The sequence below is a fragment of the Toxotes jaculatrix genome, chromosome 19 (assembly GCF_017976425.1).
Source record: "Toxotes jaculatrix isolate fToxJac2 chromosome 19, fToxJac2.pri, whole genome shotgun sequence".
NCBI lineage: Eukaryota > Metazoa > Chordata > Actinopteri > Toxotidae > Toxotes > Toxotes jaculatrix.
In genome coordinates, this window is record NC_054412.1 from 8,109,818 (window position 1) to 8,130,660 (window position 20,843).

At 40.6% G+C, this 20,843-nt stretch overlaps 1 protein-coding gene across 6 annotated transcripts in view; it reads left to right on the forward strand.

Moving 5' to 3' along the window:
- The window catches only part of otofa (otoferlin a), a 64,596-nt gene that overhangs the window by 24,250 nt on the left and 19,503 nt on the right, over positions 1-20,843 (forward strand). For all 6 annotated transcript variants that reach the window (XM_041064234.1, XM_041064233.1, XM_041064232.1 and 3 more), the window contains exons 4-18: positions 2,549-2,648; positions 5,237-5,436; positions 12,892-12,965; positions 13,259-13,385; positions 13,716-13,770; positions 14,980-15,111; positions 16,666-16,728; positions 17,181-17,265; positions 17,469-17,628; positions 17,795-17,981; positions 18,551-18,737; positions 19,115-19,338; positions 20,065-20,173; positions 20,317-20,500; positions 20,714-20,834. In XM_041064234.1, the coding sequence (XP_040920168.1) occupies positions 2,549-2,648; positions 5,237-5,436; positions 12,892-12,965; positions 13,259-13,385; positions 13,716-13,770; positions 14,980-15,111; positions 16,666-16,728; positions 17,181-17,265; positions 17,469-17,628; positions 17,795-17,981; positions 18,551-18,737; positions 19,115-19,338; positions 20,065-20,173; positions 20,317-20,500; positions 20,714-20,834 (2,008 nt within the window). The remainder of the gene's footprint in view (positions 1-2,548; positions 2,649-5,236; positions 5,437-12,891; positions 12,966-13,258; positions 13,386-13,715; positions 13,771-14,979; positions 15,112-16,665; positions 16,729-17,180; positions 17,266-17,468; positions 17,629-17,794; positions 17,982-18,550; positions 18,738-19,114; positions 19,339-20,064; positions 20,174-20,316; positions 20,501-20,713; positions 20,835-20,843) is intronic.

Below are 20,843 nucleotides of genomic sequence, written 5' to 3' on the forward strand. Positions count from 1 at the left end.
CTGCACAAAACCATTAACAACCCTGCACACTTCCTTCTTGAGTCACATCAAGCCTGTAAAGTTGAGCGTGGAGTTATTCAGCAGGGAACCTGGCAGATATGCAGCTTCACAGAGAAAGCGTCTGCCAGCCCCGGAGGGGAAACACATACTTTTTGTTTAATTTTTTTTTTTTTTTTCTATTACTGGAATTCAAAGTGAAGTCAAGCTCTGGAAGTCTAAAGTCACCTCATTATTAAGTTTTGAATCTTTGCTGACAAATGTATCCTCACTTTCTACTATAGGTTGAATTCGTCACCACTGACAAGTGTAGGTGAGGACAAAGATGGAGATAAAGGAGGGGGCTAGATTAATCTGGGGAGAGAGGAACAATAATAGCAAGTGATAAACAGAGCCCTCTCTTTATTTGTTCATGGATAAGAAGCCACGTGTTGCCTTTGTTGCTATTCTTTGGTTATGAATTTAATAAGATCGTATTTGTTGTTTTTTCATACTGAGGTGCAGGTGTGCTCGTGTACAGCACGCGTGTGTTTGTGTGTATTGTACTCATTCACTCTTGTCTTATTGTCAGTTTCTATGGTCCTGTTGCAACCCTCACATCAGTATCCCTGATGTGAGCGATCCCTGCAGATTTCCTGTGTGTGTGTGTGTGTGTGCGTGCGTGCGTGCATGCATGTGGTATTGATTGTATGCCCTTGTTTTATGATGTCTCTCCCTACAGACTGATATCCAACCTGGTCATTGTGTGTCTGCTCTTCCTAATGATTCTTTTGTTGCTCCATATGTATTATCTTCTACTCTATGTCACGTAGGCACTGAAATTTAAAACACAGCTGTATTTACTGTGTGTGTGTGTGTGTGTGTGTGTGTGTGTGTGTGTGACCATTATAGTAGAAATTACATATGGCTGTGGCTCTCTGTGGGCTGGCCTGCATGTTCTTTGTGTGCGACTGATTGCTCTGAGAACAACACACTGTTTTGGGGGAAACTCTTTAAATTATTCACTGGCTCTAATTGGCTCGCTGAATGGGGACTGTACTGGGTTTCTTCCCAGTCAGGGATCCCTGAGCAGAATAGAAATTAACCTTGTATTTAATAATCTTATACACTGCATGTATCAACAACAATCAATGTATCCTATTCTGTGTCCTCAAGTCTTCGCTGAGGAAATACTGAAGAGAGGGACTGGATTTAATGTTCTTCCTTCACACATTTTCGGTTAAGATTTCTTCTCTTGTCCACTTATTCCAAGATCTCTGCTGTTAAAGCCACATATCCCTTTTTTATGGATTTGATTTCTGTGCCTAGTGCCACGTTCAGGTAATCTGCTGTGAAGTGTAACGGCTGTACATTTGCAGTGTTGGTTGTTTGAGGGTTAAAAATACTGTGTATTGACAATATAACACTGTATCTAATGAATTTGGGTTTAATTACCTTGAATGAGGGGCTTTAGCAGACGCAGAGCATCTGTTTGTTTGGTTTTCTGTATTATTAGCTGCTCAGCTTGATATATTGGAGCTTTCAGAAGAAAGTTTCCTTTTCATAAATACTACTTGGATGCTGACAAGAGCCCTGGTTACAAATCGGAAACTGGTATTTACAGTAACTCTGATAAAATGTCAACATGGCATAGTAATTCTGAAATAATCCATTGTTCCAACTATAAGGTTTTATACAAAGAAAACAGAAACTGCTGGTGATTGGACCAAAAATATTAATCTTTCAGTTACCTCGCCAGACCTCGAACAAACTGAGAGAACCTTTCTTTTTCTTGCAAACTCCAAGCAACAGCCAGCGTTGCCAAAAGAAAAGAAAACAAAATGTTTTCATTCAGTGTGCTGGGTGAATGGATGGTGCACAAGTGTTCATCCATTTAGTAGACTGTCCTTGGGTGGTACTGAGAAGAGCTTAAGAGAAGTGGCTGAGAGTTGCTGCCTGAAATGTGTTAAAAGCTTTGGAGATTTAGTTGTTTGAAATGTTTGCACACCTGAGTTACACAGCAGAAGATATTAAGAAAAAAGAAGTGTACACATACTCACACACTTACACTTCTCACAGTTGCGTATAAAATGCAGGAAACCAGGAGGAGAAGCTGGGTAAAACGCGAGATTGATTGACATTGTGTTTGTGTATTTGAGCTGCTATCTACTTTAAAGTTGTGACATACTGTAGTGAGCTGGTGACAAAGGCAGTTTGGAGCTCTCTCAGTGTCTGTCACAGCACATATCCGTCAGCACCCACCCACAGTCTGTTCAAGACTCTATCCCTGACACACACTCGTCTGCTCACTGTCAGACAGAGGGGTGGAGAACAGATGCTTTTGGTAAAAAAAAAAAAAAGAAAAAAGTACAATCTTGCCAGCATTTAGTAGTGTAACTGAAAACTTACACAGATTAGCAATGAAACAATAACTAAAAAGGCTTAAGATTTACACAGAGGCAAACAGATGGGCAGCAGAGGAGGAACAAAGGACATAAACACACAGTGCCGTGTATTGATCTCATTGATTTCTGTTAACGATGTGTGATTCCCTGTTGATGTTTTCCTGCAGACTGGTGGGGACTTTCTGTATGGTGCTTCAGAAGGTGGCTGAAGAGGGACACCTACAGCTGACGGACACACTCATCGACGATAACAACACATCAATAAAGGTAAGGCTGAACACTGCTCTCACAGCGGGGTGTCAGCAATCAATAGGGCTTTCTCTGTAAGAAAGTTAAAATTTTTTGGAGAGCTTGTTCATATCACTGCATCGCTCAGTATATGATGTGTAGCCTACAGAGGAATTTCAAGTAAGGATATATCTGTTAAATCTGTGTAAATCCCATTAGGTACAAAATAATGATTTCAAACAACAGAATATGAAGTAAAACGCAGCTCACTGGTACAGCAGCTGCTTGTTTTCCAGTAAACCCACTGTGTGTGACCTTTCCAGCAACAAACAGCAGCAAAGTTAACAACTTGCTGGGGAACATGGAGCATCGAGCAAATAAAGAGCCCAATGTTTTTCCTCAGGCGTTGGTTTTAAAACAAAACAGAGCTCAAATTTCAAACTGCCTTGTATTTTAGATTCAAGTGGAGATCAAGTGGAGTTTACAAAGATTTTTGCCCATTTTGAGTACTATGATGGAACAGGGCAGCCAGAAAAAGAGACATTTACAGTTTAAATATTTCACTCAGTGTAAATATCACATAGCTTCAGTGAATAAGCTGAGACATGCTGACACAGACAGAGTGGAATAAGAGGATTTTTCCGACCTGAACCTTACGTAAAGGGGAAGTAGAGAGAGTAAACAAGGGAGTCCAAAAAACTTTTACAAAAGTTTATTGTTGTAAAATTATAGGACTCGTATTGAACTTACTTGTCTTGTATTTTACACCAGTAGAATTGAACTGAATCTTATTAGCCAGTGAAATGCATCCACAAGCAAATAGGGGACGATTAAATGGAGAAATCAATCTTTGCACATTGTGCCTGCAGCGGTGGCAATCGGAGAAGTAACAGTCATCATCTGGCCAATAAAGGCACCATTGTTTAAGATGTGGTCCAACAAGGACCTGATGGAAATACAACATCAGCATATTAGGACACTTTCCATTAACATTAATCCAGTGATTCTCTGCTGATTGGAAAATGTTTGGAACAGCTAAGCAGAGAGCAGCTCAGTGGTAAAGATGAGCGTGAGGATGAGTCTGTTGGTGAATACATAATGTAAGAGTGAATATGCATGTGCAGCACAATAGGATGTGTGTGGCAGAACTTAACTGAATGAGATTTCAAAGCACCCCAGGGTGCAGAATTGTGTTAGTGGAGCTGGGAGTGCTGATGTGATGTTTCTGAGTTTCTGAGATGATGACACACAGCATGGGAATGCTGTAGGGCTTACACACACACGTACACACTCACACGCATACACTGACATATGTGCAAATGGCTTTTTTTATGAACACACATCAAAGAACATGCACACAATTAAGAGAATTTCAGTACTGTACATCCCCTTATGAAGAAACCAGTAAATCTAAACCTGACATAACCTGAGAGCAACACTTTTACTTACAACGCTGCTCTGGCATGGTTGCCATGGTAACAAATCTAACTCCTCACGGACTACAGTGATTGCCTTGCGAGGATGTAAGGGAGAGAGAGCGATGCAGAGAAATGTAGGAAGAGAGGGGCAACGAGAGCCCCGTGTATATTTTCTCCTCATCCGTCTTTGTCAGTAGAATAAATTGGCTACTTCGTAATAAAGACCAGGTCATTGTCAGGAGGGCAATATTTGTCCAAGCATGACTCCCCAGAAGACACCAAAGACAAACTACGGTGTCACCCGTGTTTCTGGGCCGCATTAAACTAGCGGTTACTGTCAATCTAAATTCCCCCAGAAAACCAGGCAGAGGAGATGATTTATAGTCCTGTTAAAGTTTGTTGCCTATATTAAGAGCTTTTTCTAAACACAATTGAATGGACTGATATAGACATGCCAAGCCTTAAGGTGCTGACTGTTTTGTAATTTCACCGGACTCTTTCAAGCTTGGTTTGGCAGTAGGTGTAGTGTTATACTGTAATATACTATGTGGGTTGAATTTTAACAACTAAAATGAAAAAAGCTATAATATTACAATGTTTTATATACAAACAAATATATACAGAATACAAACCAGTATGTACACTGGTAAGTATACTGTATATTTAGGTTCGAGTCCATCTTACATTTCACTGTTAACCATAATGATTGTGACACTAGTGGAAAAGTCAGTCAGTCTCAAGCAAAAAAAAAAAAAAAAAGATATCAAGCAAGTTGAAGAAGCAATTTAAAGGAAAATGTTTGTGATATGCTGCTTGAGTTTTATTAGATCCATTTAACATGCTCATGACAGCTGTATAAATTATGACAGTCATGATAGCGCTCTCTCATCCTAACAGACAAACAAATTGCGTTAGTGTCAGAGACATTAATTGTGTTTTGATTTTGGCATTGTAGGAGTTTCTAGATTCGACATGTCATTTTGGTGCCGGGATAATAAACACATCACAAACAGCTGAGGGGAGAAATGAGCAGATCTTCTCCACAAGTGGAGGTGGATAATTTAGCAAGTTTTATTATTACAATAGGATAAAATAATCTTTCCTCGAAATGCTTTGTTAAATATCTGCACTGTGACATCTGCGGAGGTGAAGGTTTGTTGTCTGCTCATAATGTAAGCTCATTTTCATCAACTTTCTCTTTGTTTTCAGACCAGCGTTACTATAGAGATCAGATACCAGCCGATGGATGGCACAGTGGGGGTGTGGAGTGACGGGGAGTTCCTGGATGTTCCCGATGACCGTGACGGGATGTTTGCCTTTGAAACTGACAGCTTGCTCTCTGGACAGAGCCACGGGTCAGGGACGTCACCTGGACGATCCTTACAGGGATCCATACCGACCTTCAGAAAGTGAGTCAAACGTACAAATTGTCCCAGTGATAACATGATTACATTACAATACAGTAAATCAGGCCGTGAAATGCTGTTTGTTTGCCTCTGAATATCAATTTGGTCTCCACAAGAGCAAACAAGATGTGTTATTTTAATTATGTACTTCAGTTTTTAAGAGATCATTAACAGTAACCTCGCTACTGAGACATGGGTTGGGGCTGACAGATGGATCCGGCGTTCATACACTGATGTGGCCTCATGCTGTCCAGCTGATCTAACATCTGTCATTACTATGGAGGGGAATGCACGGGAATCGTACTAACAACGGGCAGACCCACCAATAAACATACCTGCCAGATGCTAATGCAATGCCCGGAAAAGCACAGTTAAGAGCAGATACTAGGCTATACAGATGTGATCATTTTATTGCAGAGCACACAGCGTCTTGTAAACATTTTAGTGTGTGAGTTGTATGTGGCCATGGTCAGTATTTGTGCAGAGATTTAATGAAACTTGAGTTAAGTAGAAAACAGCAAGCATTCAATATAAAATTAACTCTAGATGTTTGATATTTGGGACGTGGCACATTAGAGTTATTTTTTCACTTGTACAAACTTATATAGATTTAGTATAAAATACTGTACGACCATCTGGTGTGCAGGCTGTTCTCCTCCTCTTCGCACTGGTACTTGGTCTTGCTCTGTGGTTTGCTTGTCGGGTTTTTGCTGAATAGTATGTGAAATAATCTGTGGGTGGCATCGATTTCCACCGAGACTATCTGCACAGCCAGAGCCCTAAATCCATCATTATACCGCATGTTGAATGGGCAAGTGAAAAACTGTGTGTGTGTGTGTGTCCGCTCTTATGTGGCTGAATGCTGTCATGTACATGTTTTTGTTTTTGTTTGTTGACACTGAACGCCTAAGTTGGGCTGTTTTACAGCATAAAATTAAAAACTGTTCAGCGTCTGCCGATAAGAGACTCGAAGCAGCCCCAGGAAAACAAGAAAAGTTGACTAATCTAATTTTTAGAGCATCCCACGGGTGTTATGTAACAGATACAGAATTTGGATTTGGTGGACAAAGAGAAAAGAAATAATGTGAAAGTGTTAAATAAAAGTGAGGTGAAAGTAATCACCAAAGTTATGAAGCTAACACTTGCATTCAGCATACACTATAGGTATTTCAGATTATTAGTTATGCTGTATCGTTAGCACATGAATTTTCTTTTCCTCACCTTCTTTCAGGTGAATGAGCCTCCGTCCTTGCTGCATAATGAGGGCACCTGTCATCTAGTTGCCGTGGTAGCTCAGAGCTGTCAGTCAGACTTTGTAAGGGCTGCCGTGGGGCTTTTGTCTTGGCAGGAAAAAAGCGAATGAGTTGCTGAGAAAATACCAATAACTTCCAACCTCGCTAACAAATCCAGCTTTAATCCGCCTCACACCGGTGTTGGCCAGACTGATGGGGCTATGGAGAGACTTTTAATAGCCTTATCGTTTCTCATCGAAACCTTTTATATCCTGAATTACCAGCTGCTCAGTCTATCTCTGGTTGAGAGGTTTTCAGAATTAAACTTTCTAAAGATGTTTCATTGTGTCCTGAATTCTTCTACTACTTTTGGCCAGTTTAATTTTCCATCTTCTGGTAATGAAGCGGTGAATGTGCAGGAGATGATAACCCTCACTGGGATGACTTTTTTTTTTTTTTTAATCCTCAAGGGAAGATGAGGAGGAGGAGGAGATAGAGGAGGTGAATGTCACCAGCAGTTTAGCCTCAAGGTACATTTTCCACAGCCATCTGTCTGCTTTTGCCTGATTTTGGTGTGTGGTTTTGTGTGTCTGGTTTACCTCATCTTTGATGCAAATGTAGTAGTTCACATCAGTGTCACCTTAATAATAAGTTTTCTCTAAGTCATGGGAGTTATGGGACCCTCCCAGGTATGAATTATGATCATTTTAAAGGGTTGTCATCAGCTGCTGGAAGTCCTTCTGAGACTTTACAGTTACAACTTTGTTAAAACAAGTTAAATTGTATTTCTAGTTTTTCTAGTTCAGTAATGCAGAGTGGAAGAACTGAGTCTATTCGGTACATGGAGCTCCACCCACTGCTGTCTATTTCTGTTTTATCACCTGCAGCCTAAAGGTCATTTATGCTGCTTATAAAAGAGTTTGTACTCATGGCAATTTTCTTTGATCATCAAATTTAATTATAACTGTACAATTTGACTACAGTAGAGTGTAGGTGGCTTGTTGGGACATATTGCTTCCTCCTCATCTTCATAATTGAGTGAAATTGCAGTTGAACCTGACCATCCCATTGCTGCCACCTCTCCTCTACCTCCCTCTACGTCTTATCCAGGCCTGCAGGATGATTTATGGCAGAGCCCATGAAGCATTTTGTGCTATCTGCGACACCACAATGAGCTGGCTTTGCAGGGGTTTTGTTATTCCTAATAAATAAATCACCTCCTAAGTGGCTTTACTGCCAGTGAAGCAGATATGCTGAATAGTGCATGCAGAGGAGCCCATGTGCCAGGCATGAAGAGAATGGATTAAAGGCTTTAGTTGTCATTTGATATGTGGACATCAAGTACTGAAAAAAGTAGGTAAAATGGCGATCGACATTGGAGTGTGATCCTGGTCAAGGGGCTAACAAGAGAGGATTTTTTTCCTGTTGAAACAATTCATTCTCAACAATTCATTCTGCGGCGCCACGTTTCTAATGCATCATCACACAGTGCTATGGTGCAGGTGTTGTGTGCTCGTCTTTATCTCAGTGGGTCTGCTCACTGCAGCACTGACTCCCTGTGGAAACAATCATAACAACATATATGTCAGCTAATAAAGAAACCATGCCATTCATATACAGTATAGATAGATGGATCTTAAATATAGTTTTTGTGCCTTTGCCACTGTTGCAATCTGTCAGCTTTCAAGTTTACAGTAAGCCCTTGTCAGCAAATGAAAAATCTTCAGATCAGTGAATTGAGACTTTGCTGACACATTGCAAAGACAGATAAGGCTTTACAGAGTCGCTTTACAGAGGAGCTCAGAGATAAGTGCAATTAAAAGGAAAAAAAATATCTTCTAAGTTTTATTTTTTTATCTATACAATCATAAAAATGTGGTTTGTCATTTTCAGTCTTTCCTGCTTGGTTTTATACTATCTGAAGGATGTTTTTTTCCTCTTTTCAGTCGCTTGTTTCAGAGACAGATGCTGGATTGAAGCTGTTGTCTTTTGAATCTGTGACATTGCTTGTTTCTTTTCGTGTGGTTGTGTTCTCTCAAGGGACTGCTCTCAGTTTTTCAGCTCTGCTGTTGTGCTTTGCTGTGGTTTGCAGTGGTTCTTATTCTCATCTTGTGTGATAGTGTGATGTGTGAATGTGAAGTTTCTAAGTCTCACTCTGTGCCTTTTTTTTGTTCCAAGCCCTGATGAAGACATGAAGACATGCCTCTTGGGGTAAATCTTAATTATTATCACCTGTGTTTTTATCCCAAATAAGAGTTGTAGAATCCTAGGATTTAGTGGAGCTGATTATTTATAAGATTACATAAAAGGAAATGTCCTTGGAATCCCTCAGACGTCATCAGGGACATCGAGAAAAAAGGGAACATTTAGTCTTGGAAAACCTTCGAAGCCGTCTGATTTTTTTTTTTTTTGTTCTAGCCCAGTTGATGCAATAACAGAGTAAAAAATGCAAGAGTGCTATTTGGAGTGGTTATTAAAATTTTAAAAGTGATGCATGTTCAAAGAAAAGCTGGTTGTTGTGTAATGTACATTCTCATACTGCCTCACCATCCTTCTTTTCTTCTTCTCTTGCTTCTTCAGTCTACATTATGTAGAAATTCGTCCTTTATTGCCTACAAACATTAACACGCTGTAAAATACTGTAGAAGAATATACATTCTGTAGATAAACACACAAAACTGCAATGTTTTTTCAGTGTTTTGTTAGCTGTGTGTGGGCTGTGAAGGGTGTGAGGGCATTAAACTTGCATAAGCTTCTAACTGTGTGACACTGATGAAGGTAAAGTTATGAGCAAACACTCGCAAGATCACAGGCAAAGAATATCAATTACTGGTTCACTTGACTTCTGCATAGACAAATGAAGCGGCTACACAAAAGCACAGAGACAAATAACACTGATGTTCTGCTTTGTCTGCTGTTGTCCTGCTGTTGTCCTGTAAAGGTTGCGTTAATGTCAATGTGGGAAGTTGGGAAACATTACTTGATTCTCTGAGCAGAGGAAGAAGTCTGCCAAAGAAAAAAAGTATTGTGTGTGTGTGTGAGAGAGAGAGAGAGAGAGAGAAAGAGAGAGAGAGAGGACTGCAGAGCGTTCAATAAGGTTTCAGAGAGTTTTTGGTTTAGTGAGAGTTTTCATTCCCTAACTGTGTTATCAGGCAGAGCTGATCTTTGTCTGGCTCCGGTCCAGGGGCTTGTGGAAGCATCGTAATATGTCCATCTAATCCATGTGTCTGAGAGAGAGGGAGCAGGTGTGTGTAGTGTATCTCACTGAGCTCCTTTCAGCAGAGCCTGCAGAGCAGAACGCACAGTATATGTCAATGAATTATTGATCACTGACAGTTTTTTTTTGTTTTTTTTTTTGTTCCCTTTACACATTTAAATTCATTTGAATGGGAGGTTTATACTGTCATCTTGGTTCACACCTACCTAAAGTTTGTGATTGAAGTCCCCCTCGTTGTTGGAGCTTTTATCTATATTTGATTTTTTTGCAGAGACTGGGAAATACAAATGCAGGGCGTCACCGGCTCTGCCATTATTACAGCAAGTGCTATGACAACTGCGTATGCCTGATTGGTCACATGACATAACATACCTACAGCTGAGCCTTGGAGTGTAATGCCTACCCTAATAATGGCTAGCTCAGTTCATGTTTGACCACCTACCCGCAGAAAGATCAAAGCCAGATGGAGTTAACTGCACTTTACTTGCTCGCCCTCTGCTCCTTATCCCACTGGTTGACGTGCACATTACTGTGAGGAAAATGTTTTATGCATAGTTTGAATATGCTGTTTTATGGAGGAGATGGAAATCAAGCTGCCAGGTATCAGCGAACAGCCTTGGGAAATAGTTCTGCTGTAGTTATATCATTCATCTTTGCTGCAATTTACACGTGTAACGAGGCAATTTATTCATGCTTATATGCATTATTGATTCACTCACAATCACCCGCAGAGATACAGTGCAGTTCATTTTCTCCTTCAAGCACATGTGCACATGTTGCCTGAGTTCCGTACTTTTTAGGTTTGCTGTAGCTTTTCTTTGCATACAGAAGTGAGCTTGTTATTTCTTTATCTGCAAAGCTTGATTGAGCTTTACCTGCCTTTCAGGGTGTTTGTGTGTGTGTTTGGTTCATGTGCAGTGGTTTGGTGTTGCTGTTTAAGTAACAAATGATACTCACTGATGCATTTATGGTCTTTATTTCAGATCAAGGGAAAAGGAGGGGAGAGAAAATCATAGGTACAGCGTCCTCTTGAATTCTCAACATCAGCTTTTCAACAAATCACCCAATTTCTCTATTTTCTTTCAGAGTTTGATGTTTTGTGAGTTTTAGCAGCAAACTTCCTAAGTAGAGTGTGAATTTGCATATATTCATTACTCAAATTGGAAACCGCGCTTCTGGAATTTCTTTGCCTTCTCACTGACATCTTTGAAGGTTTCATCATTAAATCAGCTCAGAAGGAGGGCTTATTTAAAAAAATGAAAAGTTTCAAGGTTTACTCAGATATGGCCTCCCACTGGAAGCATTTGTCTGATGTTTGTCCTTGTATCCGTCCTTAAATCGGCTCAGCAAAGGAAAGGAAAAGAAAGTGAAAGGAGTAATAGACAAGTAAGTAAAATATTTGGTAGCCACATTTGTTAGTTTCCTAGAATTTTTCAGTGACTTTCTTCTCTTTTTTCTTTGATGGCCTTCTACCTACAACTGCTGATACACTTAGATGTCCACAGAGCCCCACCCACTCCATTCTTCTCCTCTTCCTCCTCCTCTCTTTGTATCTCCAACCATGTACCTCCACCTCTTTCTCTCTCCTTCCCCGCCTCTTTCCTGCATCATCCACTCATCTGTCCAACTATTACCTGCCTGGTTGGGCTGTATCAGCACCTGACAGGGGAAGAATGTGGAAATATAGTTCAAAATAGGAAGAAGCTAGGGGCAGATTTATGGTGATCTGACCTCTCTGTGGAACTGAGTAGGATCAGTGGGTTCTTTCATGTGGTATGTATGAAAAACACATTTTATGCATTGTGTGTGTATGCATGTTTCTTTTGATACCTGGTTGTTAAATTGTATGGAGTCCAAGGGGATGTTTCAAATTCAGATCCAAACGAAAGCATAGTTTTGCGTTTGAGAAACTACAGTGTGCAAATTTCCGCCTTTTATGCTTGATAAACCACCAAAATGTTACATTATCAAAATTGTTGCCAGTTAACTTGGTTATCAGTCAGTTGATTGACTAACCTTTTCAGCACTACAGTTACCAGATGTTGCATTTAAAGATATTTTCCAAGGTATTCTTCAAAAACTCTCATGCATTCAGTGTCAGTCCCCATAAACCTTGCTATCAATTGTAAATTTACCTGTCAAACTGTGTTTTATAGATGCGATGGAGGCTTTTCACCTTTATATTGATGAGCGATTCCTTAGTCTTTCTTGACTTTTATTCCCGTTCTCTTGGCCCCAGGCTTTTACTTTTAAATCACACTTGGCACTCAGCCATGAACCTATCAAATGAGACGTTGACATGCATTTCTGTAAAACCATCCAGTTCTCCATACTCTGTGAAATGAGGTTGAAGGTAGCCTCTAGAATAACGAGGGAAAGATCAAAGAAGAAACTGAGCTCTGATAAACTCGACTCTGAATGCTGGAGGAAACAAAAGGAACCCCTTCCTATTCATTAATTTCCTGACATGTATCCATATCCGCAGCAAATTGGATGGTCACACTCATTTTTAATTATTAAGGCCCCTCATTTGTCATCCTGCCGCTGACATCACAAGCTCTTTGTTGTTGTGGTGATATGTGATCCAGATAATATCAATGTGGAGACACTGGATACTCTTGTTTTGTGATTGAGGGTCTGGAGAATTGGTGGTGGTGGCGTTGATGGTGGGGATTAAATCCACTGGAATTAAATGTCTAACCCTGTTACAAAGATGGTCCATGATATATGGACGTTATGTACGGTGTTGAGTTGCATTTTGCCTATGTCCACAAGTGGGTAGTGGGGTTTTCACTGAGGTGGAGGAGGAAGTGAGGAGGAAGTCCAGCACTTACAGTCAATCACTCTCCTTTGAGGGTCTGAGCTCACGGATGGAGAGTGAACTCAAAGAGACACATATGAAGTTGGCTGATCTGACGATGGATCAGCAGTGAACCAGGCACAAGTTCACTGTCATAATATCGGTTCCCGTTCCTCTCCTCCCATCTGCTGTCTCTTTCTCCTCCCCAGAGCAGGGAAGGGAGTTTTCTCAGCCATGAAGCTCGGCAAGATCAAGAGCTCTAAAGACGATCACAAGAAAGGAGGTAAAATAACAAACAGCACAAAACCCGTGCTAATGATCATGCTAATAAACAGACTAATAATTATCTGTTGAACTGTATTGTCTTTAAGTTTTACTATCCAACCTGGAGGTCTACAGTGTCTCAAGCTTCTGTCACAGTGTCAGAAGTAAAATTCTGATGGGGAACTACTGAATTATTAATTCATTGGTAAAAAGTGGTGGATGTTGTATAGATAGAATATAAATAGTACTGGAATCCTTTAAGCTGTCCACCAAGTGTCTGCATTAATAGTTGATTAACTTTCAATTTTCCAGATGAGCCAGCAGTCCTGGACATGGAGGACCTGGACAGAAAGGCAATGCGTCTTGCAGGATCACTTGATCCGGACACCATCTCTCTGGCCTCTGTCACCGCCGTCACCACCAACGTGTCAAATAAGAGGTTTGATATTTGTTCATGCACTGACACACACCTGCACAGACATGGCAGAGGAAACCCCTCAAATAAGCACAGATGTAATGGCCTCTGTCAGCACTGTGCATCTCACACTGCTGATGCCACTGAATAATTTGAAGCAGACTCCACAGTGCTACCTTTTAATGGCATATATTTCTAAATTTAAACTCAATCCTAGTGAGAAGATGGAAAAATAAGAGTATTCACAATTTAAGATTTGAACCTAAAATGGAGGTGGCCTCGTTCTCACTCAGTTTTCCCTGTAATCCATCAATTCACCATAGAAAAAAAAGTGATTGTGTTGTATTTCTTCAGGTCAAAGCCAGATATCAAGATGGAACCGAGCTCTGGACGACCAGTGGATTATCAGGTGTGTTAGTGTGTGCGTGTTTCTGGGTGACTGCATAAGCACTTGTGTGCCTTGGCACCTGTATATCTCTGCATACAAGTGTGTGCAGGTTGATGGATATGGGTCTGGGTGTGTGGGTATTAGTGTGTAACTTCCCATCCGCTTCTGTCCACTTGTGTTGAAACTTTTTTTTTTTTTAATACACTTATTCTCCTTCTTGCTGAGAAAAGATTGATTCCACTCTCATTTTAGAGCCTAGAGGCGATTAGCTTAGCTTATCATAAAGACTGGAAGTAGGTGGAAACAGCTAGCCTGGCTCTTTTTTAAAGATTAAAAAATCCTCCTCCCAGCAATTCTAAAACTCACTAATTAACATGTAGGATCACATTATCTCACTGTAGCTATTTCTTGGTGAACAGCAGAGATACTGCACAGACGTTTGGTGCAGATGGATAAACTGTTGCTTGCTAAGAAATGCAGCATGAAACTCCTTTAAAACCTCACATTTTCATTTTCACATTTTCAGCTAGCCTTGCTCTGTCCAAAGGTAACAAAACCTCCAGAGCAGACTAATTAACACGTTATAGCTTGTTTGTTTAAGCTGTACAAAAACCAAGGTGTAAGAAGGACAATTTGCCCTTTTTTACAGCAGGATTATTTGCCCAGCTACATGCGAGATAATGATATATCCACAAATATGCATCTTTGGTTTATAATTAATGCTGTTTGCCTGCTGTGACCACACACTAAATTTATTCACCACAACACCAGTGAAAAGAAGTGAAAGAATAATTGTGGATACCGTGTTAAGTGTCCTTCAGTGCTAGCCCATGGCCTATTTATACACCAGACTGAAGGCTTGATGTAACTGTGAGTTGCAGACTCATCCTTTCTTTCTTTCTTTTTTTGTTTTCTCTGTTCTTCTTAATTATCCAAAGGCTAATTAAACCAGAGGGATATTGCTTGAACCCGAAACCTTTCACAGAGTCAGAGTAAAATCACAGGCTAAAATACTGAAAGACAGTGAAAGCCCTCACTGCCTGGAATCAGCATCATTAGTGTCTGTGAAAGATCAGTTTGGATTGTTTGTCTTTGAATTGTCCGCAGGGTAATTACTCTATGGTTGCATGATTAATGACGATAGTATTGCTGCTGTTGGACTCACTGTTGGAGCAAAGTGAGCTTGTTTTAGCTTCCAGTCAGATCTAATGTGTTAGTATTTCCCTCCAGATCAGCATCACAGTGATCGAGGCTCGGCAGCTAATAGGCCTCAACATGGATCCTGTGGTGTGCGTGGAGATTGGAGATGACAAGAAGTACACATCTATGAAGGAGTCCACTAACTGCCCGTACTACAACGAGGTGAGACTTGCCAAGAAGGCGATGAATGTGTTTTTATGTAATATAAACTATAAACTTCTTTTTACCAGTGAATCTCACCTTCACTTTGTCCCTCATATTCTTTATATGTTGTTATCCCATAAAAATAATTTTATCTCCCAGGCTGATGCCATTTTTACAACCAAAGCATTATTCTAGTCGTGGCATTTAAGTGACACAAACTGCCTTAAATCATATTCTGGCAAACACTTACGTTCCCCTGAGGTTTGTTGTTGAAGCAGGTTGAGATTAGATTCAGAATAATGAAAAAAGTTTGGATTTGGCTCAGCTGCAGAGGTGAAAACACTGTTTTCAACATTGTTACTGGTAAACAAAATTCAATGTATTATATGATATGATACCAGTCCTCAAAATCTGAAAGGTGAATGCCAGTGTCAGATTCTGTCACCCACAGAGAGTTATCACCCAGCCTTCGTCCTGTCTCATCTGCAGATTTCTGGGAAAATGTGACCCTGCATAAAGTAAAATGCAGGATAGATGTCCTCAGTGTACATCTCTTTGATGGCCTAATGTACTAATGATTTACTTTAAAATACTGCACGTTACACTCATTACACTCTTAACTACAGAGTTCTTGGCAGCTCCTGAAGTGTTCCTGAACTGCAGAGAAAACCCTCTTGGTAGGAAGGGTTAGTCAGCAGCGGTGAGAATCATGCAGAGCTCAGCCTCTGGGCTGTGTCCTGCGGGGAGTGGAAGTGACAGTTTGTCTGCTATCGATTTGTTCTGTTTGTCTGAAAATCCCCCGTGGACAGACAAACTGGAAACCAGAGTGATTGAGATGATAGTCCTTCAAGCCATCTGTCCCTGTATTGAGACGCCTGTTGGTTCCTGTTGGTTGACAAGGTTATGAGAAAGATGTGACTTACATGACTTGCATTCCTACATATAGGTAGGGGCAGATGAGGGGGCACATGTAAAACAGCACATATAAGAACATATACTGTACAAAGAGAGAGCACAAAGTGATCTTGTGGCACCAGTAAGACTTCTTGTGTTGTCAATGTAGCCCACTAGTTCCAGGCTGTAGTCAAATTTTGGCAGAGGTACACGGAAGCTGCATTATATAGCTTTACCTATGCATGGACACCCACTGCAAAGGCGTGGAAAGACTTTGATTTCTTTTCAAGTCTCTCATCTTCACTGGTAACTGAAAAGTTGAGGGGCTGGAGCTGTGTCCTGAATTTGTTTATTCACATAAAATATGTGTTTTAAGAGATTTACTTCCCTGTGTGGGTCTCCCAGTGTAGACTTTTATTTGCACATCATCAAATAAAACTCTCACTGCCTACAAAGGCAGCTGATCTGCTGCGAGACTGGCATGTTAAAGGAAAGAACGATTTCTCTTCATTAGCTCAGTTCCTTAGTTGAACTCCGCATTGATGTTTTCTTCAAAGTTATCTAGAAACAGTTGTTTGGCACATCTTACTCTCAGAGCAAATCTTAAGGAAGAAAATGTCTAATGGAGGAATAGGTGAACACCTTTTAATGGACAAACCTTTTCTCTACTCTCTGCAGTATTTCGTCTTTGACTTCCACGTTCCACCTGATGTTATGTTTGACAAGATCATCAAGCTCTCAGTAAGTAATGTGTAACCCTGAGGTACACAGTGCAGTACAGCGAAATAAACTGTTAACAGATATTTTTTTTTTTTACATTACTGAGATTTCATACTTAAACTTTAGGTTAGATTTTAGAGCACTTTGCTGCAAGAAATAGAACTTAAAATAGTAAAACACTGCAGTGCTTTGTGGTAGAGGGAAGAGTAGATGCTACAAACCTTTGGAATGTAAAGTCATAAAAAGACACTGTTGGTTATTGCAGTAATAAGGTTAATTAACAATCTAAGTAAGTCACTGCTTAATGTTTAATGGGAAAGGTGGAAGAAATTCTGCAGCCTCTAAAATTAAGTGAGTAGCCATCCATCTTCCCATAGCACTTATAGGTTTATGTACTGAGTATTTCCAATACAGTGAGTCCTTCAGAATTTGAACTACATGTTAATATTTTATTCTCAATTCTGTTTAATTAGGTGATTCACTCCAAGAACCTTCTGCGGAGTGGGACCTTAGTGGGAACCTTCAAGATGGATGTTGGGACTGTTTACTCTCAGCCTGGTAAATTACAATCTGTAGCTCTGATTATAAAATAATAACTGCAAATAACATGCATGGATAGTTTTTGATTTGTCTTGTTTAAACTGAATATCAAATTTTCAGTGTCACACTGAAAATAGTTTGTTTTTGGTTTAGTGTGAGAAGTGAAAATGGATTTAATAAAAGCTGTGGTTGATTGACTGATTGATTGACATCTATCCCAGAACATCAGTTCTACCACAAGTGGGCCATCCTGTCTGATCCTGATGACATCACAGCTGGATGCAAGGGATATGTAAAGTGTGACATTGCTGTAGTCGGAAAGGGTGACAACATCAAGACCCCACACAAAGCCAACGAGACCGATGAAGATGACATAGAGGGGTAATGAGCTGTTAATGATCCGATTGAGTTGATTTTGAAAATGTATATTATTTTTGCAGAGGATAATAGATGCAGAATATGCACCAAGAAAACCTTTGCTTTTCTTAATCAGTAACTCTACAGTCTTGTCTCCCAGTGAGATTCTGTGCTGTGTTCTGTCTTCCAGGAACCTCCTTCTCCCAGAGGGCATCCCAGCAGAAAGGCAGTGGGCGAGGTTTTATGTGAAGATCTACCGTGCTGAAGGACTTCCTAAAATGAACACCAGCATCATGGCTAATGTGAAAAAGGCCTTCATAGGAGAGAACAGGGACCTGGTGGACCCCTACGTTCAAGTGCAGTTTGCTGGACAGAAAGTAACTCCCTCCACATCCTGCTCTCTGGTGTTCTTTGCTTCTAGTTTCTAGCTGTTGTTATTACTCCCTTAGGGATTATTACTAAACCCGAGGACACACTGTGTTTGATAATACTTAAGTGCAGATATCTGTAGGTGGATTTACAAGCATGAAAGGTGCTTAAATAGTTTGACTCGCTAAAAAAAAAGCGAATGTTATTCTAGAGGAACAGCAACCATTGTTTTGACTGAAAAACATTAAGATTTCATTCCTGTTTTAAATAATTTAAGAGCATTAGGTACCCAAAGCTTTAGAAGAGCTCATTTTATTCAATGTTTAAATAAGCAGGCAAACCAGTGTATACAAACATGAACACCAGGGTACATCCGACATTTCACATTTTATCCTGAACAAACCTTTTCCCAATTTGCTGCAGGTCAGATGGAGCCTATGAAGTAGAACAGCTTCTTTAAAATTAATATTTTTAAAGCAACAGTATCAGTAACTATAACTAAGACTAAGACTGGGAGCATGTAACCGACTAACTTCCACTTCTCTGAGTTCAGGGTTATTCCTTCATGTGTCCCCAGGGGAAGACTTCAGTCCAGAAGAGCAGTTATGAACCAATCTGGAACGAGCAGGTCATCTTCACCGAATTGTTCCCTCCACTCTGCAAACGCCTGAAGGTCCAGATACGAGACTCCGATAAGGTCAACGACGTTGCCATAGGAACCCACTTTATTGACCTACGCAAGATATCAAATGATGGTGATAAAGGTAGGTCAAAACACACAGGGCAGCATGCGAGCAGTTTGTCTTATTAGCATTGATTAGCTGTCAGGTACATTAATTAGTCAGATTTAACTAGTTAATATTTTACTGTGTGTAGTCATTAGTAGAGCTAAATCGAGCCACATGACCTGCCTGACCCTCTGCTAATGGCTGTATGAATTTAATGGGTGGCATTCAAATCGACTTCCAGTCAATACATACATTACAATATATTAAACCAAACTACATGGTGCATTGAGAGGAAGCTTTGGGGACCAACGTAAATGGTCTGGATAAATATATCGACTCAAAACCACACTGAGGACTTTGAAAGACAATTGACTTTCAACTTTGGTTATTGGTTGGTTGTCTACCATCTCCAGGGTTCCTGCCTACCCTGGGCCCAGCCTGGGTCAACATGTACGGCTCCACTCGTCAGTACACTCTGATGGACGAGCACCAGGACCTGAATGATGGACTTGGAGAAGGCGTGTCCTTCAGGGCTCGTCTCCTGCTTTCCATTGCTGTGGAGATCCTGGACACCACTTCACCTGAGATCATCAGCTCCACTGAGGTTCAGATGGAAACTGTCTCCAACATCTCAGAGGTGAGACAGCCTGCTTTTATGTGATGGAACTGCTCATAGCAAAGTCAAACAAAAGCTGTTATCTTGACCTGTGCTCCATGACAATACCGAATTGTTTGACCTCTTCTGACCTCCTGACCCTACAATAGCTAGTGTGATACTACAGTCCACCATTGTATTGGCACATGTCTAGTTAACTGCTCACCAGGGAAATCAGAAACATTAGATGTGGTGCTCCAGGGCAGCTATTCGACCTCTAGTTTGTTAGGGTGTAAATGTCTCCTGTGGGATCTTTGGTAGCTCATGCCAGCTCTGTGCCAGTTGCCCAGTATTTTTCTTTTTGAAAGAAAGACAGATCACAAAATTTGAGGAAATAATACAGACATTTCTGCATGGACAGCATCTGTGCCAGGTGTGGGCCAGTATATTACCTCAAGTATACTGGTGTGTCATTTAAATTGACTCCAGCCACCAGGTGAACTGGATTTAGGACCATCTCTGGTAGGTACCTGTGAAGCAACTGCTTAACTGCTGCACATAGTACAACATTTTAGAAGAGTAATATAATGCATATTTGACTAAGAAACACATAAAGGGATAAAATATGGTAGCAATTAGTGCACTTACAAATTTAATGTATTAACCAAATGACTCAGTAAATCAAAAATTGTAGAAATAAAATGATTGCACTTTGCTCCAATGAAGTGTTCCACTTTTTCTTTACTGCCCTTCTCCTCACTCCATCAGAGCGCCACAGGGAAAATAGAAGAGTTCTTCCTCTTTGGTTCCTTTCTGGAGGCCACCATGATCGACAGGAAGATTGGCGACAAAGCGATAAGCTTTGAAATCACGATAGGTAAACAAACCTGTTTCCTCATCTTTTTAATATTGACCTCCACTCAAGTTTACAGTATGACAGAGAAATGTGACATGGCGCAAAAATCAGTGGTTACATTATAACCGCGCACACACTTAAACAATGCTCTGCCATGCCAACAGGTAACTATGGCAACCAGATAGATGGTGTAAGCAAGCCCTCGTCAGGAAAGAAGAGGAAAAAAGACGGGGAGAATGAAGAGGAGAGTGAGCTCATCCAGAACTCCAGTGAAGATGAGGCGGACGAGGACGTGGATCTGGTCTCAGTCTCCTCCACTCCTCACATGAAGCCCGTCATCACCGACAGGTCAGGGGTCAAGAGTTGTAGGGGCAAGGTTAACCGTGCTTAGAACCTCAAGTTTTGCTTTTTTATTTTCAATATAAGAAAAGCCAAGACTAGCCCTTTTGAACTGATCTGGTGCCAATAATTAGCTGTATCAATAAACTGTACATTTAGTTTAGTGAGTAACAATTTATGCTTTCAGACTGTGGACCATGTAATTTTGTTTGTACTTCACAGAAATTACTTCCATCTTCCTTACTTTGAGAAGAAGCCATGTGTCTACATCAAGAGCTGGTGGCAGGACCAAAGAAGACGACTCTACAACTCCAACATGATGGACAAGATTGCGGACAAGCTGGTCAGTATG